We start from the raw sequence: 25,117 nt of genomic DNA, 5'->3' as shown, positions 1-25,117 counted from the left end.
TCTTCAGCTGGAATATTTGTTAGAACTGAGCGACTTTATCAGCAGAATTAAGAACAAGGAAGTGAAGACTTTAAGCACTTCTGATTGGTCAGACTGATGACATGTGATTAAGCCTTCAAGAATGATTGGCGGAGACAGTTAAAGGGGCGGGACTTTTCCTTACACAGTTATAGCTGCAGCTAAATCGCGGTACCGTGATTTTTATCAAAATGTCTTTAATAGAATTAAATAAACACAAAGAAAAAGTAATTTTAAGATCTTTTATATTCCTAACTACTCAGTGTTTTATCAGGGCCTGTTTGGATGAACAAAGAGCTGATTTCCTGGAGATGGAAAATGTTTTTAGATCAGTTAATGAGGGCAATTTCTCCACGGCGCACTTGACCATCTCCCACAGCACACTAGTGTGCCGCGGCACACTGGTTGAAAAACACTAGTGTAGTGGATGGTTCTGTAGTAGATGGTTGTGTAGTAGATGGTTGTGTGGTGGATGGTTGTGTAGTGGATGGTTCTGTAGTAGATGGTTCAGTAGTGGATGGTTGTGTGGTGGATGGTTGTGTAGTGGATGGTTCTGTAGTAGATGGTTGTGTAGTGGATGGTTGTGTGGTGGATAGTTGTGTAGTGGATGGTTCTGTAGTAGATGGTTGTGTAGTGGATGGTTGTGTGGTGGATGGTTAGGCTCTCATGTGTAATTTCATATCTTTAACCTTCATTTTCTTCTAAGTTTTTGATTTATTAAAATTTTTGATTCATTTTTAACAACCAAAATAAGAAAATAACATCAATTGCTTTACTGTCTTGGGTTAGTAAAACATAAAACCAATGGTTTAAAAAGATGTTTGTACTTTACCTTTTGATTGTGCAGGCATTTAAGAGTTCAGCATTTATCCTGTTATTCCTCTACACATCTGCTCGTACATGAAGTCAAAAGTGTTTATTGTAGTTTTAGTTTTTCTGCATTAGTTAGTTTTGACTTCATCTGTTGAGATTTCTTTTGTTAGTCAGGACAGTAGTGCCTTTTTCACTGTCATTAGAATGCTGCCCTCTAGTGGTCCAATGATAGAGGTGACATAGTTTGTGAAAATTCAGACCTTTCAAATTTGCTACTTTTGAATAAAGTTAAACCATGTTTATTTGATCCATACAGTACATACCAAGAGTTTGTAATGTAAAGTTCTACACAATTAAACATTTCTTTTGTAGAATTTTCAGAGCTCTATAACTCCAGTGTGTCAGAGACCGAGGGTTAAACAGCGCTACTGCTTAAGAAGCCAATGAGACACAGTAAATATAAGCAGTGTTTTTACTTTACTTTCAATATATGAATACATTTACACATTAAATACAATTGTCCTGTATCTAAGAAACCAGTACCAAAAAATACTAGCAGTACAATACTCCGCCCTCCTCTGAAAAGCTTAAAAAATAAAGAATGAAACTAAAGCTTTCTAATATGCGTTGACAGACAGCCAATAACAGGCAACTTTATAGTGATCAATGTGATCGCTGAAATATTTATGCTATTTTTTAAAAAGCACAGAGGCTGCAGCTCCCAGGCCATGTTTAAAAGACCCCCCCCCCCCCCCTCTCTATATGTCAAAAAAGCATCTGCTGAATGCTATATAAATACATTTGAACTTTGTGTAAACTAAACCTTACGAAATAACTATTTGACATATATTTTTATCTTTTGAGGTAAATTTCATTTAAACTGTTTAAAATCTAAACAGTTTTTACACATTTCTTAGACCCGAGACTCACTTTTAAGCCATAAAATCTTTTCAGGTACCTTTCAGAGGAACCTGGTCTGTCTGTGACATCAAAATTGGAGACAGGAAACTCTCAGATCGCTTGTTCATGTTTTTTGTGCTCTGCTGGACAGAGATGTTCTTCCTGTTTGCATGGTTCCACATCTTGCTGAGCGGCGTGGTGAGACTGAGATGCTGCGTCTGTCTCCAGGTCACTAATTTCTGGTTTCTTCTCCGACAGCGTCTGCATGACCTCCGTGCTGCCCTCCACCTGCTGCTGCTGCGCCTCAACACCGTCGTTTTGACCATCTTCTCTGCCATGTTCCTCTTTTTTCTCAGTTTCTGCATCAACGTTTTTGCCGCTTTGCCTGCGAATGGTCCTGCGGTTCTTGCTGCGGCGGGATTGGTTGCAGTGCAGTGTGCGCCTGCGATGCCATTGGTTTATGGACTTTTGAGCCTCCACGCTGAGTTGGCGAGCAGCCAGTCGAGGCTGGAAGCTGCTGATGTAGAAGAGAGAGGCGTACAGAGTAGTAAGGTAGTATCCACCTGTGAATGAGAGAACAGACTGTAAAAAAACTAATTCTTAAATGCAACTTTACAGTACATGGAAGTACATTTGGCCCACCCTCTCCCTGCAGCTGAGTTGGATCCAGCAGCTCCATCATGTAGTCTGTGTCTACTTGTAAGGTGGTCAAACTACTGCGGAGCAGCACCCACGTCAAGCAGGGCAAGAAGTCATCTGCTCCAAACACTGCTCCTGCAGAAAAGAAGCTCATTAGCTACACCCTGACAGGAGACTCAGGAGCAGCATGGCAGCTTCACACCAGGGTACCTGAGCTGCCGTTGACACTCATGCTGTGGTAAATGCTTTTGCAGACTTTAAGAAGAATCTGGATTTTCTTGTTTGGGGAGTAAGCCTCATGCATGCTCATCCACCTTTGCTGGATGCGCTCCATAGTAACAGAATCAGGAACCCCAACTCCTGCAGATCCCCCTAAGCCCTCAATGCCTTTCTTCTCCAGCACTCGCAGGTTGCTCTGAAGACACTCCAGAGTGCCATCGTTGGTCCGGAAACTGAGGATGCAGCTGTACAGGTGTGCAGAGATGGGTTTGAGAGCCACTTTGTGAAGAGAAACTTCAATGAAGGAGTCTAAAAGAGTCAGAAGACATGAGATGTGAGCATGCCATCAAAAACTGCATCATAGAGACTAAAGACAACCACACGAACCGATCTCAGAGTCATTGACGTCAGTAATGCTGTCCAGCAGAGCTTGGATGTCAGGATGGTCCAGTAGTGTCTCCCTTAGTGACGTGAGAGATGACCTCACTTCTTGTAAGAACTCTGTCACCCCGCTTGGATTGGTCCCTCCCTTCAGTGCCGTATCAACAAACGCCTTCACAGCGTCTGCAAACACGCCGCTTTTCTTCTCGCTTAGCTCTTTGACGCGATTGATCAGCCTTTTCTTCTGGCACACCAACCCCCCCAGTACCTGGCCCACGGCTGACAGGCGGTGCATGACTTTGTCGGCCAAACGGTGGTGTGAGGGGGAGTGGGGAGCGGGGCTTGGCAGCGGAGACTCTGCCTCCTCCTCGATGCTGCTGATTGACAGTGAGTCCAGCTCCAATGATGGGGGCTGCAGCAAGGAGGAGGGCCTGGGAGGAGGCAGCCAAAATCCATCCTGGATCCAGGAGACCCTGTGAGGAGACTGAGGCAGGGGGCTGCTGTGTCGCTGAGACTCTGGAGTGGTGCTTCCAAGAGTGGAGGGACTGGACAGGTTCCCGGTGCTGTAGGCAAGGTCCCGACTGGGCCTCCGGAGGATCACCTCTGCTGATGTTTCTAGAACGAAAGGGGAGTCGGCCGACCTTGCTCGAGATAGAGCTGAAGAGACAAACAGGAAACAGAAATAACACTTTGGTTCTTCTATGTAACGATGAATGATCTCATTTGCTTCCGGTTCTGACCTGAGATCTCTGTGCCGCCAGCAAAGATATCCTGATCTAACGAGATGGCACGCTGACTTTGTAACCCCGCCCCTGACCACACCCGCGTGCTGCTGAAGCGCCGCGGCCGCTTGTAAGTTGAAGGTTGGAGAGCTTTTTGGGTAAGCCAGTCGTCTCCGTGCTCATGGAGGTACAGGGGGTTAATGATGCACAGTGCCCCGTTGGTGGAGGTCAGCTAAGAAATCCAGAAGATAGAAGATAGAACTGTGTTGGATCGACACAACATTACAGAAGTCAGCAGAACCAAACAAACATAAGAACATTTGGCTTTTTGAAGGAAACTGCATCCAAAGAACATAGAGTAAACGTTAGTTTTTAAATAAACGTTTACCGAACCTGTAACTAACGTTAACTGAACCTGTAACTAATGTTTACTGAACGTATAACTAATGTTTACTGAACTTATAACTAATGTTTACTGACATTGTAGCTAATGTTTACTGAACTTATAACTAATGTTTACTGACATTGTAACTGATGTTTACTGAACTTATAACTAATGTTTACTGACATTGTAACTGATGTTTACTGAACCTGCAACTAATGTTTACTGAACCTGTAACTAATGTTTACTGAACTTATAACTAATGTTTACTGACATTGTAGCTAATGTTTACTGAACTTATAACTAATGTTTACTGACATTGTAGCTAATGTTTACTGAACTTATAACTAATGTTTACTGACATTGTAACTGATGTTTACTGAACCTGCAACTAATGTTTACTGAACCTGTAACTAATGTTTAATGAACCTGTAACTGATCTTTACTTAACTTGTAACTAATGTTTACTGAACTTGTGACTAATGTTCACTGAAATCCCAAAAGAAGTCAAAGAAACATGTTTACAATATGAGGTTATTTTTGCTATCATTCCTGAAAAAGCAACAAAACAAACGTCTTCAGAGTTTCAGAGTTCAACATTTCTGTCATTAAAAACCCAGAGAACTTGATATTGTTTGAAAAAACAGACTCAAAACTATGTTTTACAGCTTTATTTTTTCGCCAAAATGCCGGGAATCATCTTACTAAAGGTTAAGTAAGAAGAGTTAAATCAGAGTTTATTAGCAGTTCTGTATTTTATCCAAAGCAGCTTAAGTGACATTTTCTGGCTTCCTCTTTGAAAAAAAAGGAGGAAGTTAGGGTTTGATGTGAAGTGTCCTTGAATGTCCTAAACAAACCACATACCTGTATGGAGCACATGACGCTGCTCGGCTCCATTCTGGTTGTTTTCTGGGACTCGTATTCAGGCGGTGTAGAGAGCCAAGTGTCTGCAGGAAAAAAAGGTCCCAATGCCACAAAGTTTTAAAAGTATTTAGAAGAGTATTTCTATTGATGTCAGGACACACGGTGAAGCATAAAGGGTTGATTAATAAAGTAAATAAAACTCACTGGGGTCAAGCTGACAGGAAGGACCTTTGTTCTTGTCAGTTAGGTTGTGGATCCATCCAGGAATGAACAGACAAACATCCAGAACATCTCTATCACACACGAAGGAAATGATTAACTCTGAAGGTCTGAAGTGATTCTGATGAACAGACTGCTGCTGCTGAAGTTTATGAAGGGGAGATTCTACATTTCAACATTTGTGATAATCTCATTTTAAAGTAAATGCCACCTTTTACCTGCTCAGAGAGTAGAAAAGAACCAGCTGAGCCAAATCTGGGAAAGACAGTCGAGACCCAGAGACCTGGAAGGCTGTTCCACAGAAAAAAGAGCTTCAGAGTTTGAGCAGAAGATCCGTGTGAAAATGTTCTCAAGGGAAACAGAACTTTGACCAGGAAGCCCCGAAAAAGCTCTCTTCCTGTTAATGCAAGAACTTTACAGGAACTTTGCTTTTTGTAATTCAAGTTTTTTTACTGTGTCACAAAATAACATGTATTTTTTTAGATTTACAACATGCATGCATTCAAAACTAAATATTACATTTATTTAGAACTAAACTAACTAAATCCTGTTACTGGTAACCATGAGAACCAAGGAGATCAAGTATAAAACAATGAGCAGAAAGAGAGACAGCAGATCACATCAGAGTCTAACTTGTTTTGTTGTCTGTTAGTACTGGTTTAACAGAAGCAATGAATCACAAGGAAGCACAGAAAGTGACAGAAGAATCTGTTTAGGAGACAACTCAGTGACTCCACACACAGACAGCTGTTCCTGCCTCACCTGTTTCTGTGCACCTGATCTGGTAGAAAAGAAGGTCTTCAGTTTGAGCTCCAGCAGACACGCAGAGAAGACGGGACGTTGGTGCTTCACGTAGCACAAGGAAACTCTATAGGAAACAAACACATGGTGTAATCACAGCTCCATGGAAACAGCACATGCAGGTCCACTAAGACAATAAAACACAAATCGTCTGCTATCATTGCAGACTCTCCAAGCATCAGGGACAGAGCTGTGGAAATATGCTACTGTAGAGCAGTCCTGACACTTCCACACTGACCAATCTTTCACACAGCTGTCAGCGGGACTGTAGAGGTGGAAACTGACAAAAAATGAACAGATTTCTGTTAAAATTGCTAACATTGGACAGTCTGAAGTTTCCTCACAATAGTGAATTTTAGGATTTTCTCTTTGTATTTGCTCTTGTACGTTAGCTAGCTCATTTACTGTTTTAATGTGTGGAGGGCTGTGTTTGAGTTTCACTCTGTCAATGTGTCCACCTACACACAGCAAGAGGCGTTTGTAATTATTTGATGTTTAATTATCAGTTAATATTAATATTTGTAGTGCTATTTTATCAAAGAGCCTATTTACATGCAGATACACTCACTGGCCACTTTATTACTCATTAACACAAATATCTAATCAATCACATGGCAGCAACTCAATGCATTTAGGCATATAGACGATCTGCTGCAGCGTAACCCTTGTGCTATCCTAGGCACTTTAACATTGGGAGCTGGGTCATCTAGACCCACAAGACAGTGCGCTGAACCTCTTTTCTTCAATGATTTGTGATCTACATTGGTGTCCATGGATTACACAAAATCCTCTTCCCCTTTTTCCACCTTTGTCCTGGTAGGGAGAACATGTCAATGTAAGGGTTGTGTCACAGGATAGCACAAGGGTTAAACCGAGCATCAGAATGAGGAAGAAAGGTAATTGAAGTGACTTTGAACGTGGTATGGTTGTTGGTGCCAAAAGGACTGGTCTGACTGGTTCATATACTGTGGATTTACTGGGATTTTTACCCACAAAAATCTCTAGGGTTTACTGAGAATGATCAGAAAATGGCCTTGTTGATGCCAGAGGTCAGAGGAAAATGGTCAGACTGATTCCAGCTGATAGAAAGGCAACAGTAACTCAAATAACCACTGGTAACAACCGAGGTCTGCAGAACAGCATCTCCAAACGTATAACACTTCCAACCTTGAGGCAGATGGGCTACAGCAGCAGCAGAAGACCACACCATGTGTCACTCCTGTCAGCTAAGAACAGGAAACTGAGGCTATAATTCACACAGGCTCACCAAAAGACTGGAAAAATGTTGCCTGTTGTTGTCAGACGAGTCTCGATTTCCACCGCTGTATTAGGAGGGTCAGAATTTGGCGTCAACAACATAAAAGCATGTATTCATGCTGCCTTGTGTCAACGGTTCAGGTTGGTGGTGGTGGTGTAATGGTGTGGGAGATATTGTCTTGGCAGACTTTGTGCTACTTAGTACATGATTACATGATTACAACCCCAGAGCCTACCTGCGTATTTCTGCTGACCATGTCCATCCCTTTATGACTACAGTGTACCATCTTCTGATGTCTACTTCCAGCAGGATAAGGCACCATGTCATAAAGCTGGAATCATCTCAGACTAGATTCTTGAACATGACAATGAGTTCACTGGCCTCAAAAGGCCTCCACAGTCACCAGATCTCAACCCAATAGATCAGTGTTTTTCAACCTTTTTTGAGCCAAGGCACACTTTATCCTTGACAAAAATCCCGTGGCACACCGCCATCCAAAAATTAAAAAATGGAGAAACTCATAGTCTCTATTGATGCACAGCCCCCCGCAATCTCACATGCATTTTTGTGATAATTGTGGCAGAAAAAGTTGCAGCTGCTTTTTTCTAAAAGCTACAATAAAGTTAGTTTTGCGTAATAATTTTCAACTAAATTATTTGAAATTTAACCCTAGTAGTTGTTTTTTCCCTCCAGTTTATTAACGTGCAATTTTATGTAACCTCACAAAAAAACAAATATATTCTTTCTAAATAGTGATTTATTTTTTTATTTTTTATGTTAGTTCAAAGGCAACTGTAATTTTTGAACAATAATATGATCACAATATGTTTGATAAATTTTACACAATAAAACTAACATTATATTTTTGTTTTCTGTAGCTACACAAAAAGTGAACATGTTGAAGTTTTATTAGTTTTTCATTTGTCTTATTCAAAGATGAAGTATTTGAAAACTTTGAAAAATTGTTTTGTTTCTTTTTAGATTATTAAATTGTTTCTGTTTAGTTTAATTGTGTCTGTTGGCCACTTCACCTTAATCCTTTTTCTTAAATGTTATTTCTTCTTCTTAAATTTATCATATAAAATAATTCAGATGTTATTAGAAAAGTGTTTTAGTTTGAAAGTTGACTTGGACCAACCTCCAGGATGTTTGGCTGTTAATAAACTGAAGGAGAACTAAACTGTTTACCTCTGATTTCATTAAGAAGATTTAAAAACTGTTTGATGTGTGTTCGTTGTGGTTTCAAGACGTTTACCAGGGAAGACTCATTTTACACTGAGACGCTGTCACTTTAACCCAATGCATCATGGGAGATGTAGTGCAAACAGCTGCTGAACACAGACAGACTCGCTTCTCTGAGCGTTTCATTGTTTTGTTCACTTATTCCACGGTCTGACACCGGATTCTTTGGAAAGCTAAACTGCTAAAGACGAGCTTTAGCTGGTATTTTTGTTGGAACTGAGAGACTTTATGAGCAGAATCGGAAAAAGGAAGTAAAGACTTTAACCACTTCTGATTGGTCAGACTGATGACGTAAGATTAAGATTCCAAGAATGATGGATGTGGTGGAGCAGGAGATTGGCATCATAGATGTGCAGCCAACAAATCTGCAGCAACTGTGAGATGCTATCATGTCCATATGGATCAAACTCTCTGAGAAATGTTTCCAGTACCTTGTTGAATCTATACCCCAAAGGATTAAAGCAGTTCTGAAGGCAAAAAGGGTCTCCAACCCGTTATGATCTATAATAAAGTGGCCGGTAAGTGTACAGGGTAACAACAAAGTATTTCTGTGTTTATCTTATCTATTTTTGGATGGACAAGGATGCTGAGCTTCACCTCAAGAACACTGTAGGAGTGAACTCTTCAGCCTCCACACCCAGGCGTCCCAATGAAAACAATCCGCTTCTCTGATCTCTCAGTCATTCATTCATTTGTGTTTGCATCATTTATGTACAGTACATTGTTATTTAGGATTTACAGCGTAACTAATCAAACATGGCAGTGAAAAGACTATGTCACTTATAGGCGCAAAGTGTCTGAATGATTACACTGCGCTTGATGCTTTGAAACATCTGCGTTCAATCGTGCTGCACAAAAAATGACACGCCCACCATCAACTGTGTGTCGAGCAACAAGTAACAGTAATAAATCCAAAGCTTAACAAAGTTCTTAAACAAACTCATGTAAGGCAATGTTAAGCAAATAATGTCAAAATCACATTTTTTATTTTGTTCATTTGAAATGGTTTATTTCAAGCAATCAAAGCAAGAATAATGCACAAAACAATACAATCAGCATTCATACATTCATGCAAAGACTTATCAAACTTAGCATAATTTATCAAAGCATATCTAACTGGCTCTAACAATCACCATATCACATGAAGCGTTTTAAGATTCTGGACTGTTCTATTCCATTTCTGGATCTTAATTCAACAGAGAATTTTCCAGCAAAAGCATCAAAACATCTGCATGAAGAATGGACCAAACCTACTAAAGACCAACAGCAGAACTTTGACCTCCGACATAACCAACCAGGGTTCCATTACTAACTACTGATGTGAACTATTAAAACGTCTTCTGCTCTGTTATACAGGGCTAATTCTTAATGTGATTTCCTGGATTCTTGTTTACTTTCGATCTCATAGTTGAGTATTGGTGAACATTTCAGACCAAACTCAGATTTTTTTGAGGAAGAACCTACAGAATCTCTGACTGACCGACTCTATTCTGGTCTCCACAGGAGTAGGCAGGTTGGCTGAGCTCCAACACTCGACTTTTCTACCAGCATGACTTATGGACTTTCTGCTACAATGACTGAGCTGTTCCTGTATTGTTTGGCCCGATTCTGGACAAACTCAAGCGCTGGAGAAAACTGAGCATCACTTAGACCTGACAGTACAACACACACACACACAAACACGCATACACATACAGACAGGAAGTGGCTTTTAGACTCAAAGAAATAGTGTTTCCTTGAAAAAGCCTACAACAGAAATAAGTTTCACTGTGGATTTTTCTCAAAAAACAGGTCAAACTGTGGTTTATTCTGTTATTTCTTTAACACTGAAACTATTAAACCAGTTGTTAATTGTTCTCACTAAACCGCTGTTTTCTTTTCTTTTTTAAAAAAAGCCCCACTGCCACTTCAAGGTTCGTATTTCCTGCAAGCGAGAGAGCTGTTGATACAGATGACGAAATACACTTTTCTTTATGACTTACCGTGTCTGTCTGCTGCAGGCATGTCCTGACAGTAATGACAGTTTCTTGTTTGCACTCGCTTTATTCAGAACTACTTCTGCATTTAGATTGAAAGCAGTTTTTTTGTGTAATGGGGGGGCCAAAGGAAAAAAGGAACTGCTTTATGTGACAGTCATGCGTGTAAGTGCTTGCAGGCCTGTTGTAACAGAAAGCATAAACGCTGCAGTTGACTCATTGATAAAGCTGTGATGGCTTTCCGCAGACTGAAGCCCAGAATGCAGTTTATTTTCTCCTTTTTTTTTAAATTAAACATAAAGTAGACCGGGGGGGGGGGGGGGGGGGGATCGTTCTCCTGATGAGATCCTTCATGATGATGCTGAAACTGGCTCATCCTGTTTAAATTGCTGTTATTATTATTATTATTATTATTATTGTTATTTTTATAAGCTGTTTGCACTGTGGGTCAAGAGGAAATCATGAGGAATGAGGAAATCATGTGTACTGCATATTAACATGTGTATGCAGTATATTTGACAGATAAAGCTGACTCTGACTTTTTGACTTTGACTGTTGGGGTTTCAGGAGACTGTTGTAGATCGATTGAGGCTGCCATTGAGGAAACATTTATATTATTCAATAGTTTCCTCCACTCCTCGCTCAAACCATCCTTTTTCTCTACAGACCCCCTACCTTCAAGGAGGGGTTTGGGGCTGTAGACTCTAGACCACTAGAGCGAGCCTTATGGTTGTTTGGTCTGTCCAAAGTCCTGTTCATTGCGGTTTGAGGTACAGTGGAGGGAGTTTACGACATTAGTCTGTGTGTGGATGGGAACTGTGTCCTCGTGATGAACCAGTTTTTGTCTGAGATTATGAACAGGTTTGAAGTGGATCGGGATGTTGGGTTTGAAAATCCTTTTGCGTTTGTCTGACACACCAGAAATGGAAAGATTGACTGCATTCTCCCTTTTTGGCTGTTCTTTTGTCCTTCCTTTTTTTTTGCCCCACTGGGATATCCACAGGTCCTGAAGACATGGTGGACATGTTCTTCTGTCCTCCTTCCCTCATCGCTTGTGCGCACCTCCGGGGCGCAGTGCTGCAGCGTCCTGATGACAGCGAGTTGGTGCTGTACAGTCGGGGTCAAACGTTTTGAGAAAGACGCAAATATAAATTTCCACAAAGTCCCCTGCATCTGGGATTTTGAGGTGTTCTCTCAAATGTTTCTATGGCATACTAAAAGATGATTACAAGTGTTTTGAAGTTATCAAATTTTCTTGACAAGTTATTGCAACTACTCAATATTTACAGTGTTGATGCTTCTTTTTCAAGACCTCAACTTCTGGACCAAATCCTGACTGATAGCTGTCCATTCTTACATCATTGATACTTGGAGTTTGTCAGAATTTTCAGGTTTTGTTTTGTCCATCTGTCTTTTGATAGTTGACCATAAGTTCTCAATGGGATGAACATCTGAGGAGTTTCCTGGCCATGGACCCAAAATCTTTATGTTTTGTTCCCTGAGCCGTAGGAGCTCCATTATGCTAGAAAATGCATTAATCAGCACCAATCTGAGGACATTGTGGTTCCTTTTTTCGATCATGGCAGTATTTTTTAGCAAAGTTTATGGAAGAGCCCACTGAGAAGAAACCCCAACACGGGAACAGTCTGAAGATTCTTCACTGTTGGCAGGAATGATCTTCTCTGAGCAAGCTTTTTTTCAGATCCCCTAAGGGAAAGGGGATTCACCAGAGAAAATAACTTTACCCCAATCCACAGCAGACCTCAACAGTCCTTAGCTAGGCGCAGACATCCTCAGCAGCCCTAAGAAGTCCTCAGCAGACCTCTGAATTCCCCAGCAGTCCTAAGCAGTTCTTAGAAGTCCTCAGCAGTTCCCAGCAGTCCACTCCCTTTTGCAGTATATCAGTTTGTTCTGGATCTTTTTTGGAGGGAAGTGGCTTCTTTGCCGTCCTACTTGACACCCACCTTCCTCCAAAAGTGTTCCCCTCACCATGTGTACAGATGCACTCCCATCCAGCCTGCTGCCATTCCTGGGGGAGCCTAGCTCTGGTGGGGCCATGCAGCTGAAGCAATTGAACTTCTCTCCTTAAAGTTCTTGATAGTCCCATACATGGTTGACCGAGGATCAGTTTTACTTCCTGCGACAGACTTCACTGTCAGGCTATTTTTGTGTAGCGATGGCTGCACATGTTTCTGTGCTGGTAACCATGGTTAACAGAACAAAGGCGTTAAGCTCCATCCTCCTTTTAAAGTGTCCAGTCTGTTGTCATGACAGATTGATCTCCAGCTGATTCCTCCACCTGTGTTGATGGAGGAATCATTGATGTTTGCTGGTCCTTCTGTGGCTAAAATCCAGTGGAAATGCTCTTCAGGGGTCAATGTTCATTTTTAAAGCAAAGAGGTACTTTGTGATCAGCTGCAGTTGATCCGATTATTCCTCCTAGCATTCTAGAGTTTATGCAAATTGCTGTTACAAAAACGGAAGCAGAGTTTTGGAGAAAATTAATTTATGTGTAATTCCTTGATGTTCTTATCTGAAGCATTCATGTCTTGTGGATGCCTCCACTTCTTGGATTTTTATCTTGACCCAGGTGCTGTCCAGGGTCATGAGGTTGATCCACATATGACTGGAGAAACTCCAACCCAACCCTGCTTTATTCGTTATTCGAACCGTTACGTTTGAGGACGCTGGCACTCAAAGATGATCCCTTCACTTTGCTTTAGATTTGAAACTAATCTCTGTAGAGGAAAACCCATCAATGATCTACTGAGTCTCCTGATTTTTAGGCATTTCTGACACAGGTGATTCTCCAACATCAGACGACAAACATTTCCTCCATGGCTGAAAGGAAGTAAAGTTTACACTCCTGTTTTCCTTTGAATGAGATTTCATTTCTTCCGTTTACACTAAGTTCGGACCTTTACTGAAATTTCTAAAAAGTGGATTTTAAAGAAAATACGTTCTCTAAAACAAACTCACCCCAGCAGGAGTCCCAAAGATGGCGGCATGAGCTCTTTCTCTGTCCCACTCTTCCACTGGACTCCAGGCCTCCTGACACCCCCTCAGCTGCTCCAGCAGCGACAGTTTCTTCCTGCTGCCCCTCCATGGGATGGCTGTGGTCCCATTAACTGGACTGTGGACTGCCCTGAACATGTGGCTACATTTGTGAGCGCGCTTGAACATCTTTAAAGCCAGTTTTGACAAACCGTCTTCTGAAACTAAATAAAACTAGAAAGAATTTTTCTGTACTCTTAGTTTTTATGTATTTTTTTTGGTCGCGGCTTAATGTGATTCAACCATCTGACAGTAAAGATTGGATATAATTAGTTACTACTTACATGTTTCCTCTTCCTGCACGGTTAGCAGTCAGTTGTCATCCTGCACTCTTCTCTCTTGAACTTTTCTTTTCTTTGTGGCGTCAACAGAAGCTTCAAAGCTCAGAACGGCATCAGACCTGAAGCAGCATCATTCTTTTCTGGAATCATCATCGAGATGTGAAAGACTGGGAGCTAAGCTGCAGGTTTGTAATGTCCTGCCGACACCTTTTGCCTTCGTTTGTCTGCATCACACGCAGGTCTTTAATGAGCTCTGAAACTCTACAACCCCCATCATGCAACCCCCCCCCGCCCCCCTCCATGTGTGTGTGGTTAACCCAGTTCTGCACTTGCTGTGCTCACCGACGCTGCACATTGACTTCACGCTCTAATAGAACTGCTTTCTACTCAGTGCAAGCATCAGAACCCGAGATTTTCTCTGAAGTTCATGTAGTTTTTAGGGACGGTTGTAGATACTCTTTAAAAAAACACAGTTTGGTGGAAAACTGTCTTGCAAACCTTCAGGTTCCATTTCCTCCTCGTGTTCAGAGTGTTAACCGCACCCTGTCCATCTCTGTGGCAACAAGATTCAAGGAAGACGTCATAACCCAAGAGGCCCTCATGGACGTCCGGTCCGACCTCAGGACTAGCAGCGAGCTGCAAAAGTTGGAGGAAAGCTTAAGGAAAATACAAACCGACACTTCATTTATAAGAGAGCTCCTCAAACCATCTCTGAGACAGGAGGTGTTTCCTGTAAAAAGAGGCTGCAGACATGGAGGACCGGAGGATGCAACAGTCCAGAATAAGCTTTATCAGAGCAGATCTTCTCCTTCCTGTCATCACAGATCTGGTTAGGATGTCCACGTCTGAGGTTAGGCGTGTTTCATCTGCTGAACCAGCATGTCTGAGCATCATCGTGCCTTCACCCCACCCACCCCCACCCCCCATCAGCTCTTCATTGAAGTTCCAGGTGCCTTTGAATCGGTCATCCCCAACAATGTTCTGCTGTCTCCTCCACCAACGGACAACATTCATGTAGAAAGGCTTGGAGAACTAGAGGCTGTGATTTTAACAACAAACTTTAAACAGAAAAATAAGTCTCTCTTTTGATTTAGTATTCATGTTAATGCGCTTTAACCAACGTTTAGCTCAGAACCTTAACTTCCAGAACCGCTTTAACACTGACATTCTGAAGAATCTCTGGGTTCTTCTTTACCGCAGTTTGAGCCTCCTACGTAAGAACTACATAGGAGGTTCCTTCAATAACAGCCCTGGAGCTGCAGAGAGGTGCATACGTCAAATACTTTAATTTAACTCGTCCGTCTTAGACATTAATTCGGTGAGTTTATCTTTACCGGAGATCCCTGGCGCTGAAATGTTCTCAGTCAGAACATGAATCAAACCAGGCAGCTGATATTTCTGATGCTTATGCTCCATTAGATTACTTTAAATTTAAGGTTCATTGGTGTCTCCTTCAGAGTTCCTCTGGAGTCAGATGAATGAAAGCAGAAACTGTGCTGGTGCCATTGTCAGAGATGAAGAGTAGTTATTTAGTTTGAGAATGTTTCATGTTTTCGTGATTTATTGGAGTGTGAGAATAGGAGATCTAGAGCTGATCATCCGAATTCAGCTTCGGTCTTCTCACTAAAACGAAAGGATGGATGAAGTTTTTCCATCCATGAAAAACCAAAAGTGACTTTTCAATCTGTTGCAGGTTGGTATAAACGCGGTCAGTGTTGTTGTTTTTCAATTTGGCATAGATTTAGTTTCCAAATTTGGATTTCTTTAAATCATTAAGTTTTCTCTTTATCTTCTCAATTTGTGGGGGAGAACTCAGAACATCCAATCCCACAATGCAATAGCTCCTGGTCCCTGAACTCTGCTTTATTCACTTCAGATGACTAAAGTAGGTGTGATTTTTGCTTGGAAAGTTTTGACTCAAACTTTGAAACAATAAGTTGAACAAAGGAGGGACTTCCTGGTCTTTAGAAGGTTTTTAAAAGCCCAGAAGTAACCAAACCTATTTTCCCATAAAGTAAAAATGATGTAGAAAATTCTTTTGAGCCCAAACAGGTTAAAAAGGGTAGATAAAGTTTGTTACAAATCAATGTATGGGTGTGTTGGATAAACAGAGGACAAAGAAAACTGAACCAAGGTTGAGTTTATTGCAGGTTTTGCTTTAGTCGATCACAAACCTGGATCTCAGCTTCAGTTGCTGATAATTTCAGTTCATCGAAGCTTATGTTTTTTCTGATCTTGGGTTTCAACAGTTTTTTTCTGTTCAATTTCAATTCTGTTCTGCCGATGTCTTATTTTTACATTTATTATAAAAACCTGCTGCATTTCTTCAAACCAAGACTTTTTGAAATAAGCATCAGAATTAAGAGACGATGAAACACTTCAAGTTAAAGAGATTAAATATGATTAAAAATCACTAAACTAAGTTAAAGAAAAACAGAGTTACTTTTCTGCAAAGAACATTTGGGATGTAAACAGTTTCACTTTGAAATGCTATAAATAGCAAATTTTTGATTTTTATGTTCGTCTCACTGCAGAGTCAAACGAGCTGCAGACCATCTCACCTGGTTTCAGTTTTAGTCAAACAGGAAGCATAACTGTGCGGGCTGCAGTCACATGATGAGCGACAGCAGAAAGCGTGGAAAAGTCACAAAAGTGCAAAAGATATTAGAATTTTGACATCAGCCTGAAGTCTTGATCCAACTTAGATACCAGCCGTCGGCTTAAGTGAGGTCACTCCTCTGGCTTCACAGAGGACGAGCTGGCTTTGGCCGCCGCTCCTCCAGCTTCTCCAGGCTGCTCCTTCTTGTCTTTACTGTCGATCTGAGCGTGCTCCTGCTTCACCAGAGCCTCCAGCTCGGCCTGTGGAGGACAGACGGCAGAAGATGGAGTCTTATATGTGCCGTGCTCAGAGGAAAGCAGCTTCATTCAAGAACATCATCTGAAAGTTACACACACTAGCAGCAGTGAAAAGTTCATTTTGTTGCCGTTTTTTTTTTTTCAATGAACCTTAAAAAAACTATTATAAATTATATAAATCAATGAATCCAATCAAACTTCACTGAATAAGAGAAATACTGGTTTATATATTTATGAATTTATTTCGCTTGAAAGCAGTTCTATTTTGGCATTTTTTTGTATTTCTTTATTAAAAACAAACAAAACCAAAACAAATGGGTCGATTCAGTGGTTAAGCAGGAAGGTGCTTTCTGGATTCTGTGGGGAAAAAAGTTCAGAGAGGATCTGAGTAGGAGCAGGAGATACCTTCCAGCCCAGCAGGTCAGCCAGAGCCAGGCAGCCGTCATCACAGGAACTGATGTGAGCCACATCCCTGCAGAGAGCGACCGACCGTTAGCAGTAAAAACCCAGGGCTTTCCGCTTTCAATTAAAAAGAATTAAAAAATTAAAAAGTTATCGTTTTTAATTTAAGAAAGAAAGAATTTTGAAGAAAGAAAAAAATGTAATTTAAGAAAGAAAGAATTTTGAAGAAAGAAAAAAAACATCCTGGTTGAAAATGCCGTTCTCAGGACACAAGTCAGATGTGAACAAATAAAACTAAGACAAAGAAGAAAAACGTCACAGAGTTTTTCAGTGAAGTGGAGTTGATCATCTCAGGTCCTAAATCTTCTCTGAATCTAAACAGGATCTCCTGAAAAAGAAAATCCAGAATTTCTCTAACACAGTTCTTTATTTAAGAACACATGTGAAGCCCCACAAGGACGATGAAGCCTCAAAACATCTTTGCTCCAAATAAAAGGACCAACATGAATTTCCTCTTAGTAAACCTCCCCGCTGTACATTTAGAAATGTTCATCTTTAAAGAAACTGAATTTGTCCAGAGACAAGGTTTCACTTTGTGTTGTCACGTTTTCTGGCTCACAGCACAAAAAACAGCTGACCTGGAGGCGGGGCATACCATCACTAGAACGCTAGATTTCCCTAAAGGCCGGAGCCCAAAATCACTAACTGTCAAATTGATCAGTGTCCGAAGAAATCTGCTTTTGGAAAAACATCTGTCCATGTTTTAGGTGTTTCGTGGGGCGTTCAACATCAACAGTGACGTGAACCTACAAAGTTCTCCGTCACTGGAGAACAGTCCAGAGACGCGGAAAAACTACTGACAGGAAGCTCAAACGTAAAGATGGGAGTTTACTTGCAGTCATTTTTGAAAAATAAAATCCATAAACTAAGTTTACAGAGATCCCATCATCCCCCTTTTTTTTTTTTTATAGGAAAAACCTTCAAACATCTTCAGACGCGACCCATTTGGGATGTAAGGGAAAGATCCGTTTGGATCCGCTGGATGAGTTCTTCACCTGTACGCCTTGTCTGAGTCAAAGTCCATGCCTCCTCCAAATCCCAGCATCCCCAGCATGGGGTCAGCCTGCAGAAGCAGAGAGGAACGCCACCATGAAGCCACTCCCACACCGCCGTGGCTCTGACAGGTGTAAGGAGTGTCAGGGGGCGCTGAAAACGCTTACCTCCCCTGCCTTTTCCATGTTAATAAGCAACCGGGGGCAACTCTTGGAAACCCTAAAGAACAAAGAAAAGTGTTTTTTTTTTTTTAAATCTGATCCACAGCTTCCTGTGAGTTTTGTGAGGAGGTGACCCTGCAGGACGAACGCCATACCTGCCGACTAAACCTGCAAACGGCTGCACCTGCAGAGACGTCCCCATGACAATCAGAAGGTCACAGCGAGGGAAATCCTACAGAATGTGGACACAAAAATGCCATTTCTTTGCATCTCAATTCAAAGTAGTTGAAAGCAACGTGATGATCTCACCATCTTCACTGATGTGAAGAAACGCGCCGGCAGATTCTCCCCAAAGAAAACAATGTCTGTTCAACGTGAAGGAATTTTAGCCGAAAATATTAAAAAAAAAAAAAATGATGGCAATAGACCAAAACCATTTTAAACAGCAGGATCAAACATCAGGACCTGACCTGGTTTCACCAAACTGTTGCACTTCTCACATTTGGGAATGGCATCAGAGAAGATTTTCTCTGCAAAGCAAAGTTCTAAAGTTTAGAGTCCAGAGGTCTAAATCCAACAGATCTTTGAGTGAAGACCAAACCTTTCATCCAGTCCAGGCTGTACTCTTTACGGCAGCAGAAGCTGACACAGTGGGAGGTGTAGAAGGTCCCATGAGCTTCAATCAGATCTTCTTTTTCAAGACCTGCAACTCGCTCCAGAGTGTCGATGTTCTGCATGGAGAAACCCAAACCATAAGGCAAAGGAACCCCAACAGAGCTTCAGGGAGAAGATGCTGCAGGTTTCCTGCCTGAGTGTAGCAGCGTCTCAGGAGGCCTTTGTTCTTCAGCAACTTTATGAAGTAGTGACAGATGGTTGGCTGGAGATGGACAAAAGAGCGCAGACTATGTGAAAGACGTGACAACCAGGGGGCTCTCACTCTGAAGGCTGGAGCTGTACCTTAAACTGTCCTGGGTAGAGCTCCTTCGCCAAAGTAAAGAACGGTTCTGGATGTTTCTGAAACAGAACAGTTCAAATATGGATGTTTTTCTTCATTGTATATATTATATATTTACATTATGGCAGTGTTAATATAACATGAGGTCCTCCATAAACCTTAAAGTAATCTATCTGGAAGATGGCTTCTGGGTAAGGCAGGTTGTATTTCTGCAGGTTTGCATACAGGCCGGTTTCTGGAGAACGGAAATCTGGAATTCCAGCAGCTTCAGAGGAAAAACATGGACACAGTGTTTACATCATCAAAAACATGTCAACAAAAATAAACAAAGCCTAAATACTCACATGTGGAGATTCCTGCACCAACCATGCAGATGATGTTTTTACCTGCGTGATCCAAACAAAACCTGTGAGTGTGTGAAAGCGAACCTACATCTGCAGACCCATTAACACTCACATTTGCCGCTCTTTATATACTGAGCCACTCCTTCCAGAGTCAGAGCATCCAGAACCTTCTCTGCAGAGCCGAGGCCCAAAGTGCTGGAGAAGAGGTTCCGCAGGAAGTCCACTGGAAGGAACAGAGCAGAATCACACACACACAAAAAAACACACCAATGAGAAGACAACTGCATCCCTGCACCTGAACGCAGCAGACCAAAACAGTGAGGATTCAGTTCTACACAGACCGGAACTACCGTATTTTCCGGACTATAAGTCGCTCCGGAGTATAAGTCGCACCAGCCCAAAAATGCATTATAAAGTAGAAAAAAACACAGATAAGTCGCACTGGACTATAAGTCGCATTTTGACGGGAAATTTATTTAACAAAATCTGAGACCAAGAACTAATAACTTGCACAAACTCATATGACACAATCATAGCAGACTGTTTATCTCATAATTTCACAGTAATTCTTTCTCATGCTTATTTATTTATTCTTTTCATGAAGCATCATTGGCCAACTAATACTCTGTTTTAATCCTGTATTTGTAGAATGTAGTCATTTTTATTGCATTTCTGAATCTATGAAATCATTGGAAAATAGAATATTATGTTGTTAGCCTTCAAGGTCTTATTGTAAAAAAAAGTTTGCTGATTCTCTGAGTCACTTAACATCCTCTTAACACTTAACATACCTCATACATCAAATTGACCCAGGAACATCATCTCTGTTCCTCACAAATGAACATAACAGGAGGGTTAACAATGTATTTATTTCAATTTATTTCTAATATAAGTCGCTGCGGAGTATAAGTCGCACCCAACCTATGAAAAAAAGGGCGACTTGTAGTCCGGAAAATACGGTAATGTTCTTAGAGGACTAACACACAGGAGTGATTGGTCTTTCTGTGTGTAGGGGGGGCCCAGCGACAGGCACCCTTTTACAAGGGCCCCTGTCTCCTGGTAAACTGCCCATGGGTGCCAAAGACTGGGCGGGGTCTAGCGGAGGCAGCCTGGGAATGACGGGGCTGCAGCCATCCAGCAGTGGTGATTATGTCTCTTGGGTGTTGGGCTCTTCACTCAGGGAGGGGGGGAACCCTGACATCTCTGGCTATGCCATGAGCCGGGGATGACACGGCTCCTGCTTGGCCATCCAGGGGGGGGGGCCTTGGTGTGGGGGCGACCAGAGCAGGCCTTTCCTTTTGTTTTCTTCTCTACATCCTATAACAGCATGGTGAGGCACCATAAACACTCACCTGGACGCGTGCAGTAACGATAAATGCTGGACTGGTGTTTGCAGGATGAGGAATAGAAAAAGAACAAAGGAAACAGAAAAGAGGAGAACGTACTCTCAGCTCCTGCTGCCGCCTCGTCGTCACTGCTGTCGTCCGACAGATCCTGCAGAACCAGAAAGAACGTTTTGGTTTGGGTTCTACCTGCTGATGCTCGTGTCTGCTGCTCTGTGTGGATAGGATCTGTACAAGAAGTGCTGACTATGCAAAATGTTTTTACATACATTACTGGTTAGAGCAGGAATCTCTGATTATTTACAGTTGAATTTCTGATATTAAAGGTTGTTGTAATGTCTTAGAAATATCTTTCTTGCTTCAGTCTCAAATCTTCCCCACAGCTGAAGACTGCGTTTCTTGACAGTAACTCTGAGAAAGTAGCCCTCTGGTTCAGTTATGATTGGGGTTTCCTTTAAGTTTCCTACAGATTCTTATGTTTAAAACAGTTCCGTATGACAGCTTGACCTTCTCTGCTTTTTTCTTTGTAAGAAAGAGCTAAGCTCCTCAGTGAAGGTCTGCTTCTCATCTATAGATTGTTTTTTTTCTTGTTGTTTTCAGTTGTGCTTTTATTTTGAAGCTCATTGTCTTTATGCAGAAAGACTTAAATCCAGGGCGGAATGACCTGGGTCAAAATCCTACTAACGTGAAAACTCAGAGGACGATTCGTCCACATGAAGACAGAAAGTACGATGTACGAACTTTTCACTGACTCGAGCTTTAACTGATCATTAATGCGAGAAAAGATGTCGACTTTAATCAGAAACAGGCACAATGATGCTTCCTGATTCATTAAATTACGAGAGAAAAACGAAGATGTGTTTCATTAATGAGCTCATTTTAGAATGTGTTCCTACTGTCCATCACAGAAAGTGTCATATTAATGGTTGATGAATCAGATCTAAAATAGCCTGATTTGATTCAGAAATCCTGCTGTTCATTTAACAGTGATGCATTTACAATCACTCTTATAACTTATCATATTCACAGCAGTCCTGTCATACAGACATACATTACAGAATGTAAACCTTCAACAGATCTACCTTAAATTACAGTGGATGTAATAATGCTCCCCTTTACGTTCAGCTCACCTGTAAATCCGGGGTGACCTCCTCCTCCTCCTCTGCTTTTGGAAGATCTATAATTTAAAGAAAACAAAAAAAACGTTACGTTACGTTAAAAACGCCAAGACAACAGGGTTATTATTCCTGCGGGACTTCTCCTTTGCAGAACCGAGCCGAACCGAGCCGTTCTACCTGCAGCATTAGACATTGATCAGCTCGAGCAAACTCCAACCCCGCAGCCCAGCTAAATACAGAATATCTGAGAAAAAGCTGCTGTTTCGAATATTTGTCATTCACTTCCGCTTTGTCCGTCAACAAAAACAGTCCGCGTGGTCACCGGGAAAGCAGGCTAAAAGTTCCTAGGAGTGATGAGCGTTTCGCAAACGCGCCGACAAATATTTAGATTCCTAAACGAACGTTAATTCTACGTGTGTTGCAGTTTTAATGTGTGATTAAATAGTCTAAAATCTATAAATAAACAAAAATATTTTACATTATACTTCACCAGCACCACCAGGTATTAGATGTTCAGCTACCGGTGTCTTTTATCAGTCCACTGCAGGCAGTGAGTGCAGGTTTATTCAGGATTATGGGCTTTGACCAGCTGATATAAGCTTCTGTAGTGAGAAGTGAACATACATGCAGACGGTTTACCTTACATCTTTCTAGTAGGAAAATAAATTTAAAAACCAAAGTATTTGAACCTGTATAGTCTTTATTTACAGTCATGTTTACACTCATACAATAACCTCCAACACACCTTACAGTATATTATAGTTTTTACCAATAGAAGTCATTTTCACAATTTAAACATTACTGTACTTGTATTGAAAACAAAGTTCTTTTTTTTTTTTACAAATTGTATTTAGAGTCAACATCTTCACTTTTTCAGCTGCTTTCATTGAAACCAATGAAAAGTCCGTTTCATGTCCACAACCAGCTGATGAAACCTTCCGGCTCTTTCAGCTCTCCATGCGCTCCCCCTCTGCCTGCCTCACGCTGTGGTCGTAGCCCTCAGCGATGATCTGACACTGAGGTAACATCTCTTCCAACAGGATAATCACCAAACCGGGACATGAAACCCTCGGGAGAGATGATACGTAAAGCAGCTTCAGCCTCCTTCAACAGAAACAAAAGAAACAGCCTCCTAGAGGATTGCTTTTGCGTTCACTGAACTACGACAGACATTCTGGTTGATTACTTGAGATTTCGGAGGGCAGCCAGGCCTCCTGTGGTGATGCGTGGACAGTCAGAGATGTCCAACTCCTCCAAAGAATCCTGGAAGACGTGGAGTCTCGCCAGGAACCAATCATCTATCTCAGGACAGCCTCTTAACCTCAGAGTCCGCAACTGTTTCTGCGTCTCTGAGCGGAGACATACATCAACTTATGACTTTCACACAAACATTTTAATTCAAAGCTGCGTGATAAAGTATAAACAGTTTTGATAAAGTAACTTGACATGTGGAAGGTTAGGAAATGGAAGCAGAGCTAGACTTCATACCCAAGTTTCTTAGTCCAGTGTAGTTGATAAGAGTCTGGCTCATGTCGACTTCCTCTAGAGGAGTGTTTTTGAACTTTAGGAAATCCCAGCTGAACTTTCCCCTTCTGTCTGCATGGAACCACTCGGACTGGCCAACAAACCTGAGGTCAGATGAAACCCAGATCCCATCAGCTTTACATCACAGCAGGACGAGGACCAGACCAAACCAAGAGCTTCACATAAACCCTGTAGACAAACCACAACAGACTGCACTGCGTTCAATAACCATTTAGGAAGAGTCCAATACTGGAAAAGGAAAAAGGAAAAAGGAAGAGAATCTCACCGAACTCCTCCCCCAAGCTTTAAGATATAGTACGCTGCTGCTATGTCTGTCCCATAAAACTTTTCAGTGTAGCCATAATACCTGCAATAAAATACAAGTAGAAACAAGACTGTTTCAGGAGTTTAAATCATTATGACAAATAAATGAAAACATCAAGACTTAATGTTTCTGGAAAGAAAAGAAAAACTTTAATGTCTGAAAAAACACATTTTTGCTTTCACTGTAAAGTCAGAGCTGTAAATGTGTCTTAGACTGCATGCTCTACTTACGCATTCGTTTTCTGGAGCTGGTTTCTTTTAAAATGATGCTTCCAGCTGACAAGCATTTCTACGTCATAAAATCTCTGCGTGAGGAAAAGAAGAAGCCTCGATACAAGAGGAGGACGAGATGCTGAGCTGGACATCCACTGTCGCCTAGCAACAAGAAGAGCTGAGCGCTGGCAGCATCTGTGGAGAACCTGAGCAGAGGAACCAGAAGAACGGAAGGAGGGAAGAAGGAATGGTGAGACACCAAACTTCAGTCCAGAACAGAGGGATGGAAACAAAAGACGTTTGACTACAACATAACTTTATCTGTTGAATACACTAAGAAACTAACACCATAAATCAAACAAAACTTCACGAGATAGACAAGTTCTGACAGAAGTGAAACAGGAAAAATGCATTTCTCCCGAAAAATGACTAATGTGTGAATGAAACAGTAGAAACCAAACAAACACGTGCGTTAAGAATGCAGTTTAATCTAAAGACATGCGCACTAAACCAGTAGATTAAAACACGAAGCGCTGTAGTTTAACACCGAATTCAAGGATAACTTACGACCATGGAGGCAGACATGACTGCGCTGATCTACAGGAAGCCGCAAGGGACAAATCTAACGGTTCTGCATTTTCAGGTCCGCAGTTTTTAAATTGGCCAGAGGTCGACGCCATCTCCTCATTTTTGAACTGACAGACAGGAGGCACCGAAAGTCAAAGTCAAACATACTTTTACTTCATAAAATAAGACTATAAAATTTTGTGACTTTTCAGATCATTTTTATTTAAACACAATTATTCTCCTGTTTACAAACATATTGGAATATCCATTACTAAAAACAGGAAATCTAAAATTTGAGGAAAATTAACTGCACAATAAAGTAACTATAAGTGCACAGTAAAACATTCCATTTAAAGTGGATTCGGGGATTAATAGTCTGGAAAGATATTCCAGAAGAGATGGTCTCAAGAAAAAATATATAATCAATCTATTTTGATTTTCCAGCAGTTTTTAATGAAACAAAATGTTATTAATATTTTTCTGCTGAA

The 25,117-nt window shown here is 41.3% G+C and overlaps 3 protein-coding genes and 1 long non-coding RNA gene across 5 annotated transcripts; 1 reads left to right on the top strand and 3 right to left on the bottom strand.

Moving 5' to 3' along the window:
- Positions 1–1,289: 1,289 nt before the first annotated feature.
- rinl (Ras and Rab interactor-like) lies at positions 1,290–14,017 on the bottom strand. 2 transcript variants are annotated; one of them, XM_011482631.4, is made up of 11 exons: positions 13,773–14,017; positions 13,414–13,579; positions 5,920–6,025; positions 5,376–5,448; positions 5,143–5,231; positions 4,939–5,021; positions 3,711–3,924; positions 2,977–3,627; positions 2,581–2,898; positions 2,374–2,505; positions 1,290–2,294 (listed from the first exon to the last, which is right to left on the bottom strand). In XM_011482631.4, coding segments are annotated over exons 1-11 (2,286 nt in total). In that variant the 5' UTR covers positions 13,775–14,017; the 3' UTR covers positions 1,290–1,842. The 2 variants fall into 2 exon arrangements, with proteins under 2 accessions (XP_011480933.1, XP_020563977.1); XM_020708318.3 differs by having other exon boundaries at positions 13,414–13,833.
- On the top strand, positions 13,820–18,124 carry LOC111948424 (uncharacterized). Its single transcript, XR_013647261.1, has 3 exons — positions 13,820–13,954; positions 17,795–17,901; positions 17,999–18,124. It is a non-coding gene; the product is annotated as an uncharacterized LOC111948424 (long non-coding RNA).
- On the bottom strand, positions 15,895–22,336 carry sirt2 (sirtuin 2 (silent mating type information regulation 2, homolog) 2 (S. cerevisiae)). Its single transcript, XM_023961476.2, has 16 exons — positions 22,179–22,336; positions 22,014–22,060; positions 20,986–21,034; positions 19,653–19,763; positions 19,541–19,582; positions 19,355–19,461; positions 19,199–19,255; positions 19,050–19,118; positions 18,843–18,972; positions 18,712–18,771; positions 18,551–18,606; positions 18,397–18,473; positions 18,248–18,299; positions 18,083–18,150; positions 17,031–17,097; positions 15,895–16,628 (listed from the first exon to the last, which is right to left on the bottom strand). Exons 1-16 carry the CDS (start codon positions 22,192–22,194, stop codon positions 16,500–16,502), a joined length of 1,137 nt encoding a protein of 378 aa, XP_023817244.1. The 5' UTR covers positions 22,195–22,336; the 3' UTR covers positions 15,895–16,499.
- Positions 22,337–22,683: 347 nt separating this feature from the next.
- Positions 22,684–24,759, bottom strand: dmac2 (distal membrane arm assembly component 2). Its single transcript, XM_004075455.5, has 6 exons — positions 24,630–24,759; positions 24,081–24,268; positions 23,812–23,892; positions 23,490–23,629; positions 23,188–23,350; positions 22,684–23,105 (listed from the first exon to the last, which is right to left on the bottom strand). The coding sequence occupies exons 1-6, from the start codon at positions 24,645–24,647 to the stop codon at positions 22,949–22,951; spliced, it is 747 nt and encodes a 248-aa protein (XP_004075503.1). The 5' UTR covers positions 24,648–24,759; the 3' UTR covers positions 22,684–22,948.
- Positions 24,760–25,117: the final 358 nt, after the last annotated feature.

The sequence above is a fragment of the Oryzias latipes genome, chromosome 13 (genome assembly GCF_053564925.1).
Source record: "Oryzias latipes strain Hd-rR chromosome 13, Olatipes_Hd-rR_3.1".
In the NCBI taxonomy this organism is placed as follows: Eukaryota; Metazoa; Chordata; class Actinopteri; order Beloniformes; family Adrianichthyidae; genus Oryzias; species Oryzias latipes.
The sequence above is the reverse complement of the archived record's forward strand: the minus strand, read 5'-3'. Positions and strand labels throughout refer to the sequence as shown.

Bases quoted from the DNA above. Each gene is read 5' to 3' on its own strand.
- sirt2 (XM_023961476.2), bottom strand. The intron at 21,035-22,013 runs GTGAGCTGAACG...CTGGTTCTGCAG, and splicing joins AGGTCACCCCGGATTTACAG to GATCTGTCGGACGACAGCAG. The intron at 17,098-18,082 runs GTGAAGAACTCA...CGCTCTCTGCAG, and splicing joins GACTCAGACAAGGCGTACAG to GGATGTGGCTCACATCAGTT.
- dmac2 (XM_004075455.5), bottom strand. The intron at 23,351-23,489 runs GTATGAAGTCTA...GTCTCCGCTCAG, and splicing joins CACTGGACTAAGAAACTTGG to AGACGCAGAAACAGTTGCGG. The intron at 23,106-23,187 runs GTAATCAACCAG...TTTCTGTTGAAG, and splicing joins GCTGCCCTCCGAAATCTCAA to GAGGCTGAAGCTGCTTTACG.
- rinl (XM_020708318.3), bottom strand. From the start codon at position 13,617: ATGTTCAAGCGCGCTCACAAATGTAGCCACATGTTCAGGGCAGTCCAC. The intron at 6,026-13,413 runs GTGAGTTTGTTT...TGTTTCCTATAG, and splicing joins TCTTTGGGACTCCTGCTGGG to AGTTTCCTTGTGCTACGTGA. The intron at 2,899-2,976 runs GTTCGTGTGGTT...TGACTCTTTTAG, and splicing joins CGTCAATGACTCTGAGATCG to ACTCCTTCATTGAAGTTTCT.